The 13,261-nt window shown below is 37.4% G+C and overlaps 1 protein-coding gene across 3 annotated transcripts in view; it reads left to right on the top strand.

Moving 5' to 3' along the window:
• RETREG1 (reticulophagy regulator 1) overlaps window positions 1-12,899 on the top strand; it is a 134,197-nt gene extending 121,298 nt beyond the window's left edge. For all 3 annotated transcript variants that reach the window (XM_066243966.1, XM_066243977.1, XM_066243986.1), the window contains 6 exons: window positions 1,521-1,647; window positions 4,159-4,243; window positions 6,149-6,286; window positions 7,166-7,230; window positions 7,473-7,599; window positions 9,664-12,899. In XM_066243966.1, coding sequence (XP_066100063.1) covers window positions 1,521-1,647; window positions 4,159-4,243; window positions 6,149-6,286; window positions 7,166-7,230; window positions 7,473-7,599; window positions 9,664-10,154 — 1,033 coding nt within the window. In that variant the 3' untranslated portion in view covers window positions 10,155-12,899. The remainder of the gene's footprint in view (window positions 1-1,520; window positions 1,648-4,158; window positions 4,244-6,148; window positions 6,287-7,165; window positions 7,231-7,472; window positions 7,600-9,663) is intronic.
• Window positions 12,900-13,261: the final 362 nt, after the last annotated feature.

The raw sequence follows: 13,261 nt of genomic DNA, 5'->3' as shown, positions 1-13,261 counted from the left end.
TTCAGTCCTCTCTGTGGTCTGGAGAACTGCCCAGTAGCCAAGCCGAGCCGCCAGCTTGCAGCATGTCCGTGTTGTTCTAAGAAAAGCGGCCATTATTTGATAACCTTATTTCCTTTGCTTTTACAGCTTTTGCGTTTATAAAAAAAATCTCTCCCCGTTAAGCAGTCATACTGGCAAGATTTTGTTACAGATAGTGGCTTCCTAACCATGCATTTAAGTGTTTCTTTTAATAGGTCCGGCATCATTCATGAGATACACAAACCTAGTGATAGACTTAGTCACCATGAAAGGAGGTAGAGTTGATGGATACATAAAGCACTCCCTGATTCTTAAACATCCCTCAATGTTCATTTCTTCTGACAGCAGGACATCATTTGACGAATATCTACCTAGTGGAATTGCATCACCTGGACAGCTTGGCTTCAGAGCATTAATTGAGGCTGACAGAACAAAGAAGGAAGGAAATGAATTTTTTTTAATGCCATTGAATTGATTTAAACTTGGATTAACATGTATATTGAGAAAGGAAACCTTATTTATTTAGTTTACAAATTGCCTTAGTCTTCAAAGTACATTAAAAAGTAACAATCTATATGTACACGGATCCTATGTCATTGAGCACTTAAGGGCCAAGGTAGCTTTGACTTGTCTGAGGGCTACTATAATTGAATCCAGAAATCCAGCCTCACTCTGATACCCTGCAGTCATAGCTCAGGTGATAGTTCACTTCTCTGTACTTGAAACATGTTTAGGTATGGCCTTATTAGCTCTGTAGCAGTGCCTTCATCATGGTAGGTACTAATAATAATTTATGAAATGAATGAATTTGAGGGCCCTAAGCAGAGCTGGTTTGAACTGACATAGTTTTGTGATGAGTTAGAATTGCAGGAGTGGGATTTGAACTTGATGTCATTGTAATTGTAGGGAATGCCGTGTGTCTGCTAGTGTCTTCTTCCTGCAGTGATCGTTATCAGTTTTTAGCTTACTGAGGTTCCTGGGGGAAAACAAGGGCAGGGACATGGTTCGACCTAGTCCACTTGCTACTTTCCCAGTTTCATGTAATGATATTTTTCTGGTTCACTCTGCTGGAGCCACACTGGGGGCTCAGAATAGTGCTTTTAGCTCCTTCTCACTGCAGGGCCTTTGTGTATGTTGTACATTATTGTTTCTGAAACTCTCTGAGCCCTTATGGTAAACTTCTACTAATCCAGATTTTAGCTTCAAGTGACTTCTTCAGAGAAGGTGCCGCAGCACCCCCATCCTATACCTCTCCCTCAGCCTGACCCTTCTGACCCTTGTTGTAACTGGGTAATTGTGTTGCTGGTGGTTTAACCTGCATCTCCTCCTCTCTTGGAAGTTGAGCTTTGCTAGGCAGATGTCAGGCCTGTTTATCTATGCATGGGGCTTTTCCAGAGAACATGGCCAACAGTATGTGCTCAATAAATATTTGTTGAAGTAGTGAATATCAAGTCATCAAAAGTTCAGCTAAAATTTTTTTGTTCTCTTTTTTCTCTCCTTAGCTGGGAAGTTATCAATTCCAAGCCAGAGGAAAGACCCAGGCTCAGCCACTGTATTGCAGAATCATGGATGAATTTCAGCATATTTCTTCAAGAAATGTCTCTTTTCAAACAGCAGAGCCCTGGCAAGGCAAGTTTTCTCATATAGGCGAATTACCATGTGTGCTTTAAAATGTGCAGTAAACTTAGAAGAAATGAATAAGCTTATTTTATTAGCTTGTGAGTGCTCTCCATTTTACAATATCACCTACAAAGAACACATGCTGTGAGAGCTGGTATGAACAAGGTTCAGAAATGTGGAACTAAATTAACAGCTTGAAAAATCTTTTTTTTTTTTCTGTATTTTTCTGAAGCCAGAAACGGGGAGAGACAGTCAGACTCCCGCATGCGCCCGACTGGGATCCACCCGGCACGCCCACCAGGGGGCGACGCTCTGCCCACCAGGGGACGATGCTCTGCCCCTTCAGGCGTCGCTCTGTTGCAACCAGAGCCACTCTAGCGCTTGGGGCAGAGGCCGAGGAGCCATCCCCAGCGCCCGGGCCATCTTTGCTCCAGTGGAGCCTCGGCTGCGGGAGGGGAAGAGAGAGACAGAGAGGAAGGAGAAGCGGAGGGGTGGAGAAGCAGATGGGCGCTTCTCCTGTGTGCCCTGGCCGGGAATCGAACCCGAGACTTCTGCACTCCAGGCCGACGCTCTACCACTGAGCCAACCGGCCAGGGCGAAAAATCTTGAACCTAATTTTGAAATTGGATTGTTTTTAATTTTTTACATATATAGCCAGGCCCTTAACTAAAATGAATAGTAATTGGTCTTGTCATCCAGACTAAGAAGAAAAAATATTGAGAATTATAGTATGTAGCCTAGCTCTGAAGTCAAAGGGAGATGAAGGGAATACATAACCCGTTGGAAGGGGCTTTTGGAGATAATTGAGTCTGACTTTTAATAAAAAAGTAGAGTTTCTTATGTTATATATTTAAGAAATAAAACCTTTGGCAAAAACACTCATAGTGAGTATATAAATGGAATGAGTATTTTTCTAAGTAAGGCAAAACCTCTGAGGAGAAGAGTCATCAGTGGTTTGGAAGGGATTGCGAGGAGAAGCACATGCTCTTGTCTTGTTTTTATGGGTGGAGGCAGCTTCAGTGCGATCCTGGTAGCAAGGGTGAGCTGCGGAGCCATCAGTGGACCCTTCCCTTCCAGGATTCTATTCAAGTTTCTTGAACATCTGCCTGTAGCTGGAAGGAAGAGCCTAGGAACGTTGGCATTTCAGTCCTCTTGTACCCTGTACAGACACTTTCTTACCTTCAGTCTAATACTAAATAATCAAACTATGCTTGGACACATTCTGAGTATATTAAAGTAGTAAGGTTGTAAATGGATGGATTTTTAAAAACCACTGATGGTGATTTTTTAGAATAGATATCCAAATGGTGGTGTGTGTGTGGGGGTGGTGGTGGTGGTGGTGGTGGTTTTTTTAATGCCTATTTTACTGAAATGGTTAAATGTTTTAAGGAGATTCTGAGCCTAAAGCTTCATTAGCTTGTCTTAAGAGGCTCCAAGTCAGTTCGCTTCAGAGGGCGATGCTACAGTTAGAGGCTATTGTAAAATTCCTTTGCAAAACTGAATCCTGACTATACTAATGCTTTTGTACACTTATTTGTTCTTTCAAGTTTTAAGGTCTTTCCTCTTCCATTTTACTACTAGAACGCCATGTTCTCTAAGGACCCCACTCTATCAGAAATAGCTCATTTAGTTCCACAATTTCATCAGTTCTCCTTTTGACTAATTTATTAATCCTGTGCCAAGGAATGAAAAATCAAAGTTAATCAGAACTGTAGACCCCCCACACTCTTCTTCTTATCAGTTATTGAGCCATTGCAAATACCTTATTTGCGTGTCTTTTTCAAATTTCCTTATTTTCTTTGCTTATCAGTTTAGTATAATACCCTAAAGATAAAGCAAAAGAAAAGCATTTATTTTTAAGGTGAGAATGTGTAAAATATGTGAAGACTTTATGGGAGAATTTTTCTATCTTTGTGTCTAAATTTTTTAAAACAGTCAAGATTTTTGGGGGGGTCATGACTGACGGAAGGGGGTCAATGTGGTATCGTTAGGGAGGAGGAATGGCCAGTAGAGTTATCTCAGCAGCTTTTCAGCCACCATACAAATTACCATTATGTTTGCGGAAATGCCTCTAATTTTTGTTTCATGTTTTGCTGTGTTTATGAATTTTGGTAGGCTTATAGAATTAGAACTTAAAGATTTAGTTGCCAGGTTGCTTTATATTCAGCAAGTAGTCCTGAGTAAAAGAAGTTTCTGGGAGCAATAAATCTTCAGTCCTTTTGCATCTGACAGCATTTCAGCCACAGCATGGTTAATGGGAGACATTGTGTTCTGTGCCAGAAATTAGCTTCTGGAACGTCAAAAGGATTATTACCAAGTGTGAAAATGCAGTAAGGCCGGTTGAAGTCATTAGTCAAAACTATAGGCATTAGTCATTATTCAAAACTATGGGCACAAGAACACTGAAAAACATTTGCCATAATGTGATAGATCACATGTAGATAAATAACCGTGTGTATATCCTATAGGCTCTAAAATATCCTGGTGTCATACCTGTCATGTTATTTCTCTGATTTCTAGTTTTGCCTCCTGGTCTGCAGTGTGTGCACGTTTTTTATGATCTTGGGAAGTTACATTCCCGGGGTGATACTCAGCTATCTACTTTGTAAGTATTATAGAACATTTGGCTAGATTGTGTGGTCCATGTGTTATCAATTAATGGTTAACAAGACCTGCCATAGTTTGGAAGAGGAGGAATGAGTGCTTAGTTATAAAGAAAGTTGGTTATTCTTTAATATCCACCTGTACAAAGTTTCTCCTTTCCCTAGTGATCTGTTTATATTTTAAATTGGAAGAATCGTTTGAAAAGGCAGGATTATAAATGATTAATTTTATTTTAAATTATGTTTTAAAACTATATGTTATACTCCCCATCCCCAAGTGAATACCTTTGCCCATGTGTATGTCCTGTGGCTTAAAAAATAATTAAAATCACAATGAGATACCATTATACCAGAATGGCTAAAATAAAAATAATAAACAGATCATACCAAGCTAATTAGCAAGGATATGGAAAACTGGAATCCTCACATACTGTTGGTGGGTAAGTAGAAAGGTACAATCACTTTGGATAACAGTTTGGCAAGTTTCTTAAAAACTACTATATGTCCCAGCCATTCCATAACTAGCTGTTTACCCAAGAAAAATGAAAGCGTTTTTTTGCAAAAGACTTCTACACAACTGTTCGTGTATGAATGGAACATAATCCATATGTCTATTAATAGATGGAGGGATAAATAAAATATGCTATATTCATAAATGAATTACTGTTCAGCACTAAAAAATATATATGTGCAGCAATCTGGATACATCTCAAAATAATTAGATTGAGTGGGAGAAGCCAGATTAAAAAAAGAGAGCATATACTTTATGATTTCATTTATATACCATTCAAGCTTAATTTCTAGTGACAAAGCAGACCAGTGTTTGCCTGAGGATGAGACAGGAGAGGTCAAGGAAAGGTAGGAGGAAGGATTAATAGAAACCCATGGAGACTTGGGGATGGTAGATTTGTTCACTATCTTGATTGTGGTGATGGTTTCTTGGTTGTGTGCATAGGTGAGAACTTAACAAATTATACACTTTAAATATGTGCAATTTACTATACATCAGCTATAACTCAAACATGCTATAAAAGGTATAGATTTAATACTTCTCCTGAAAAATAGAATTTAGCGCTGCCACTTTTAGATGGTGTGTGCACTCTCCACATAAACTAACCCTCATATTTCCCTATTTCTCTCATACCAGCTTTTAAAATTTACACATACCACCTTGGTTTCTAGAGGTATTTCAGTCTGCAGCTCCTATTTAAAAGGTAAATAGGCACGTTTTCTAATAACAAAAATAAATATTAGGGAAGATGAGACAACCTTGATTTCTTTTTGTATTCCTAATGCATAACACAGATGGCAAATGGTCCAAGCTCAAATCTTTTCTCCCAAATAGAACTCAGGTAGAATACCAGCCTCTGGATGTGCTTTGTTCAATAGGCAAAGGAGAAGAGAGCCAGAGAAGGAGAGTCTAATATGGGCAAGGTGTTATTCAGACGGTTTGCACTCATTTCATTTATCCTTCACAACAGCCCCCAAATAATGTTATTATACCAGCATGACAAATGAGAAGCACATAGATAATAACTTTCCCATGGTGCAATAGCATTTAACAAATAAGTTAAACAGGCTCCAGACTGTTGTCTGGAAAGCATGGAACCTTTGTATACATGTTGAGGGTAAAAGGATTAAAGGGAGGGGATTGATCTAATTGCAAGTCTTTGAAAACAATGGCTATAAACATGATGCGTGTGTGTTTGCGAGCATGCATGTAGGAATAAATATTTTTATTACAGAGGGAAGAATTGAAATTATAAACTTATTTCATAGAAGCATTTTCCTAAGACAATGCTTCTGTTTGTCAGTAAAGGAACTGAGACATTTTTGTGAAATACAAAGATGTATCCTGTTGAAGTAAAGATGATCTTACCCACACTCTCTTCCTTCTTATATTTCAGTACTGTGTGCATTTTTGTGTCCACTGTTTAAGTGTAATGATATGGGACAAAAAATATACAGCAAAATCAAGTCAGTTTTGCTGAAACTAGATTTCGGAATTGGAGAATATATTAACCAGAAGAAGCGTGAGAGATCTGGTAGGTAAAGTTTGACTTAGATTCTACGCATGAAATGAGACACTAGTGGGCTATTTATTATGAAATCATCTTCAGTACATTTCAGGTTGTCTTACCATTTACAGCATATTATTACAGAAGCTAATCATCCCAGGTAACATAGCATTTTCCTATTTAGACTTTTATTCATTTTTTTTTGAAACATGCAATAAATAGACTTTTTATTAAATTGTCGGGAAGAGAAAAGGATTCAACTATTCTGTATTTGCTGCTTATGATCTACTTTCTTTAATTTGCTTTATTTTTGGGGTGAGCTATTGCAAATAAAAAAATGACAAAAGTAGGCCTAAGAATGTGGAAACTGTATAGGAGGGATCAAAAGAATGGGAAGGAAAAGAAAATACATAGAAGAAAAATCCAAGCGGTCGATTTTCACTTTTTAACTTGCCCTGTGACCTTATATCTTCTCAAACTACAGCAAGCATCACAACTCCTTGGAAAACTTCTTAAAGCGTCAATTGCTGGGCCCCACCCCAGAGTTTCTGATTCAGCTGGTCTAGGGTAGGGCCTGGCGAAGCATGTCATCCCTATAAATTAAAAAAAACCACACAACATACATAATTCAAATAACTTGATCTCAAATCAATCAATCAATCATACAAAGTTCCCAGTGGTGCTGATGCTGCTGGTTCAGGGACCACGCTGTGAGAACCACTGATATGGACTATCTCCCTTGGAAATGAGACCTTTGCAAATATGTGAAGCTTGTTGTGTGCAAACATTTAATTCTATGGAAGCATTGGAGAAAATGAGGAATGTGGGCAAGGATATGTAATGGATAAAATACACCATGTCTAAGCCGGCCGGGAAACTGAAAGCTTCCAAATTTTTTCTCAACAGAAGCAGACAAAGAAAAAAGTTACAAAGATGACAGTGAATTAGACTTTTCAGCTCTTTGTCCTAAGGTATTTTTTTGTTTAGTTTTCAATTTGTTCCTGTGTGGTTTAACTGTAAATTTACTTACACGCACTAATGCGGAATGATTTTCCTAATAGAATCCTATTTCTCTTAAGATGATTGAACAGTTCTGAAAAAGAAATACTCATCTGATTTTTCAGTATCCTGATATTTTTAGTGTTAGCATCGAGTTTTCAAAAGATTTGCCATACAAGGTTAAAATGTGCCATTGGTATTTATATTAACACAGATTAGCCTCACGGTGGCTGCCAAAGAATTGTCTGTGTCCGACACAGACGTGTCCGAGGTCTCCTGGACGGACAATGGGACGTTCAACCTTTCGGAAGGCTACACTCCGCAGACAGACACTTCTGATGGTATGCTCACAGTTCTCTTTTATTATTAGCAGTGCATGCAGAAAGATTTAACCTTGTCCACTGCTGAATGGATAAACAAAGTGGGGTATATTTATACAATGGACTATCACTTGGCTATTAAAATGAAGTATTGATAAATGCTATGACGGGGTGAATCTTGAATACATTAGGTGAAATGAAACAAGCAGGACACACAAGTTTACATATGTTGTCTAACTCCATTTATGTGCACTGTGCAGAAAGGGCAGAGCCATGTCGATGCAAAGCAGATGGCTGGTAGCTACCGGGCCTGGGGCAGAGGGAATGGGGAATGACTGGAAATTAGTCTGTCTCTTTCTGGAGCGATGAAAATGTTATGGACTTAGATAGTGGTAATGGTTGTACAGCTTTGTGACATTAAAAACCACTGAATTGTATACTTTAAAGGGGTACATTTTATAGTACATGGATTACATCTCAAAGGCTATTATTTTTGAGTATAAGAAAAAAAAATCTAAGCAAGTCAATGCCTAAATTCTGCCTTTATTTTGAAAACAAATATTGACAATGAAAATTAATATCTAAAATGCCTGGTGATGTTGTTCGTAGCACTAATGAGAGGAGGGGAAGAGTGAAGCTAATCCCACATACCCGGCTGGTCCTCGTGAACAGGGACGGGCGCATGGAGGGCAGTCTCCCCAAATCCAAAGCTGGCTCCAAGGTTTCTCACGTTTTTCTTCAAAGTTAGTTTAAAAATAAGCAAAAAACCAAAAAACAAACAAACCCCCAAAACCTCTTATTTTAATTAGGTTAGATACAATTTAAAATAGACAACGCTTGTGTAGTAACTTAATTTTAGCTAGACTCACTGGATTATTGCAAGTCATTTTAGCCGTATACTGAAAATATGAGCAGATTGTAATGGAGGATTATGAATACACTGTCTTCTGTGTACTTTTACAGGCAAGAACACACTTTCTTTTTTCTAGATGAAGGAGGAAAGCTGTGCAGGGTTTGAAAGGAGACAGGTTTGGAGACTGGGGGACCCAAGTGTTGGCTTTTCTTTGTAATTAGGTAACTTACCCATAACAGGCGACGGACTGTGTGTGGACCTAAATTTCCTCATCTTTAAAGCACATGAGAACAGGAGGATCACTGAAGTCCACCAGAGCTTGACAAGCTCTAAATAGCCACAAGACCCGGATAACACACACATTGTTTTTAAGTATCCCATGTTAAACTTTCACAATGAAAGGACAATGATAATCCAACCCACAGATGAGACTTTTCAGTAGTTAAATAGAAGATTTCATATCGGTGTTGTAAAGAGTTAAACATTATTCTGAAAAACTTTCTATGAAAAGTAAAAAACAATAAAATCACTGACTTCCTATGAACCACATTGCTTTCAAATGTCCCAAATCTTAAAAGTGTTCCTATATATGTTCAGGACAGGAGTTTGGTTAAAATGATACGGTCAATTTCAGCTATCTTTATGGAAAGCCAAATATTTCCATATGCTCTGAGGTTGAATATAGAATAAAAGGAGCAACCGCTTCTTCTAATTCATTGCTTTAAATAAACACAGGTTACAGATACTCAGATAGATCTCCATGGATGAAAATGCTGAGGTTGGGTAATACTTCTCTTCTGTACCAGATACCATGTAAAATTCCAACTGAATTATTTTTTATTCTTTAATCATACATATCCACATTGGCTTAAGTTAATTTCTTCCCTATGGGGCAGGATGAAATTTTTGTGTGTGGTGAACATTTAAACTTCTCAAACGTCAAGCTAATGTTAGGTTGAATATTGAGTCGTTACATACACTGTTTTGTGCTTACAAGGAAAGTTAAAGATGTCGGGAACCATGTAGTATTTGTATACTTGTGGAGAGATAGTGTCCCAGACTCGGGAGGGATCCAATATGTGTGGTTAAGTTGATTTAAACTGAACCAGAACGCTAGATGAATGCCAGGGTTGTCACGGGGTTCAGATTAAAATCAGATATCTTTTAGTCAGCTTTTTTATTTCAAATTTATGATGGCACATAAGCATGAACTTCTGTTATCCGTTTCACAGATCTTGACCGACCTAGTGAGGAAGTTTTTTCTCGAGGCCTTTCAGATTTCCCATCTCCAGAAAATGGCCTGGGAACAAACGATGAAGATGAATTAAGCCTTGGCTTGCCCGCTGAGCCCAAGAGAAAAAAGGAACAGTTGGATAGCGGCCTCAGACCCAGCAAAGAGAGGCAGTCAGCAACCGGTCTCACTCTTCCTCTGAGCAGTGACCAAACCCTTCACTTGATGAGCAACCTGGCTGGGGATGTCATCACAGCTGCAGTGACTGCTGCCATCAAAGACCAGTTAGAGGGGGCACAGCAAACCCTTTCTCAGGCTGCACCAAGTCCGGCAGAGGACACAGACAGTGAAGGTGATGACTTTGAACTTCTGGACCAGTCAGAGCTCGATCAAATTGAGAGTGAATTGGGACTCTCACAAGATCAGGAAGCAGAAGCACAGCAAAATAAGAAGTCGTCAGGCTTCCTTTCAAGTCTTCTTGGAGGCCATTAGTCTGGGAATCAGCTTGTACAACAGAGCACAGGGAAACCTCCAAAAAATGTCAAACAGCAAAAAAAAAAAAAAAAAAAAAAGAAAAAATGTTTTTTGAACTGTGAGCTTTACTGATTATTTTGTCTTATTTTCCTTTCTGCAGTGAATTAACTGGATATATATCAGCTGACATTGATAGATTGATACCTCTGATAGTTATTTTTATGTAATAAGCATGGAAATGAAAAAATATATTTAAATACAGTTGACCCTTGAACAAATGGGTTTGAACTGTGCGGGTCCACTTACTTGTGGAATATTTTCAATAAATACTATAAATGTATTCCTCTTCCTAATGATTTTCTTGTACATTTTCATTTTTCTGGCTTACTTATAAGAATTCAGTATATAATACATATACAAAATGTGTTAACCAACTGTTTGTTATTAGTAAGGCTTCCAATCACTAGTAGGCTATTAATAATTAAGTTTTGTGGCGAGTCAAAGATATACATAAATTTTAGGCTGTGCAGGGGTCAGTGCCCCTTTCCCCCACATTGTTCAAGGGTCAACTATGTGTGTGTGTATATATACACACACAAACATATACATATATACACACATATATATACATACTGTGTTTTCAGAGATGAATATTAGTTGTTTTTAAAGCAAAAAGAAAATACCAAATTACTGAGATCCTTCATAAGTACTCCTCACTGTTACTTTATAATTAATTTTTCAAGCATGCAAGAACAGCTTATTGTAACTCACTGACATAACAACAATTAATTGCAAATACATGTTGTATCAGCTCCTTTGTTTCTAATACTTTGAAACAGATAAATATATTCTCAGTAGATTTTGTTGTAAAAAGACAAAAATTATGGAGACATTTTCAGTTGAAGGACTTGGGAAAAAATATCAAAATTAAATCCCCAGGAAAAGTTCTTAGAATATATTGAATGCCTTTGGATAGGCTGGTATATTTCCGTGTTATTTCTGCAGTTGTAGGCTTAGCTTTACTTGTACATGGCATGCTCTATTGACTGCCAGCCCTAGTCCTGCAATGGGTGGTGTTACCCCATAGAAAGCCAGTCATTATATATCACATAGATGGTGGTTTTGATGTAAACAGAGATTGGGTGATGCTTTGTGGTTCAATTGTCACGTATTTGTAACAGGGATATTGTGAGTAACAGGCAGATCTATTCTGCCTGCTCAGATCTAGGTTAATCCCTCGTCTCTGATATAGTGTCACAGAATACATCTCAAAATCATGAAATTTAGCTCCTGGTCTGTTCTGTGAGTGATGTGGTCATCAGCAGTAGAGAAACAATAACTGTTTTTGTAGTCTGTATAGATTCTCCAAACAGGAGAAAAACTTGCTTGGCTTTAAAGTGCATTTATTTGCCATTGAAGTCTAAATATTTCATCTGTTTCTCATTGGAAAGCTAGAATATGTTATATTTTTCAATTATTTTAAACTTTTAAAATCACCTTTAAATAACCAAATTTGACTTAAGTTTTTAACAAAGAGCAGAAATCAAGCTAATTTTTTTTGTCATTATATCACTTGAAAGTGTAGAGGGACCATGTCAGCAATACCGACAATCTCTTCAATCTTCAGGTACAGCCGGCATTTCTGCAGATGCTTACAGGGATCTGCGGCCCTCAGAAAGGAAGGATAATCCATGAATATAGGAAATCTGTGATTCCCTCCCTTTGTTTTACCCCTTTCCTTATATTTTTAAGGAACTGATTATAGGTAATCTGACATTTTAATGTAGCATCTCTTATTTATTTTTTCTTTCTGAGGTATTAAAATATCTAGACTGAATTTTGCCAAATGTTTTAAAGGGAGAGAAATTACTGAAGATTTTGAAAACCTGCTTTTTGTGATTGACTATGCTTATGTCATTAGTGCCTCATGACTGTGTTTGATGTCCTTTATTGATACAACGTGAGCCTGTGCCTTCATTATCTTGCCCATTTTGGTACAAATGAAAACTTAGATCCATGAACTGTGTGTGTATGGGAGGAATATACCTGAAGTCTATTCAGTATGTTTCTGGACATGAAGAAAAATACAGTCACATATTTATAAAATACTTGTGACCAAGATTCTTTTTTTTTTTTTTTTACGTGTTCGTTTCTTCATCTAAAAAATATTTTGACTATAAAATCAAAAAGTTTAAAGGTAATTTCAAATTTCTTCATTGAGGGGAAAACAAGAAGTTAAATAATGTAAGTAATTAAAGAATGTGTTACAAGTCAGTGGACAAGCTTACAAGAGAAGATAAATTCAAGAGTCGATGGTATGAACAATACACTAAAATAAAATGTTATTAACTATAAATCAAAAGGGGTTTAGGGATGGGGAGGGGATGAGTATAGGGAAGAAAAATATGTTACCAGTACTGTGGAGAAGACATACCAGCTCTCTATGGATAGTAGCATTATAACCATATATACACTTCAATATTATTTTTTCAAGAATATGATAATTTACACAATGCAATAACGGTATTCCTTAATTCAAACAAACAGGGACGTGGAAGGTTTTTGTTTTGTATGAGTCTGGGTTATTTTCTTGTTTTGTTTTTTTTTTTTTTTGATGGGGGAGCATTATATTTAATCTTGTTTCTGATTTTAAGATATAGTAACAATAAACCCTGTGATTGATCCAGGATAGTTGGGGACTGTATATCCCTTACCATGAGGATTTATGCAGTCATTAATAATCTAAAGCATGAATTTTTTAAATTATGGAGCTGTATAAAAATGTTTTGCTTATTTAACCCTGTAGAAGATGCTGAGCAAAATCAGACAACGGGAATAGCTTACAATGGGAAACAATAAAGCAGGGCCCAAGAAGGTCAAGCTTGCTTAAAGGTCTACCCAGGGTTAAAGTGGTGTTTGTATTCTCATTCTGAAGCAGCTTTGCTTTTTGATCACCCTGAAAATCTTCGAAAGTGATTTAAAAATTACTGCTCTCCAGTTTAGTATTCTCTTAGGAAAAGAAACTTGTATAAGGTTTTGCAATTGACAAACATCCTTAACATATTCAGGCATCTCCATACAATATTTGAAATCAGTGCAACTACCTTCCTTTAAAAAAGTGACCA

Source organism: Saccopteryx bilineata, chromosome 1, assembly GCF_036850765.1.
Source record: "Saccopteryx bilineata isolate mSacBil1 chromosome 1, mSacBil1_pri_phased_curated, whole genome shotgun sequence".
Classification (NCBI taxonomy): Eukaryota; Metazoa; Chordata; class Mammalia; order Chiroptera; family Emballonuridae; genus Saccopteryx; species Saccopteryx bilineata.
Note: the sequence above shows the minus strand (reverse complement) of the source record. Positions and strands in the feature narration are given on the sequence as shown.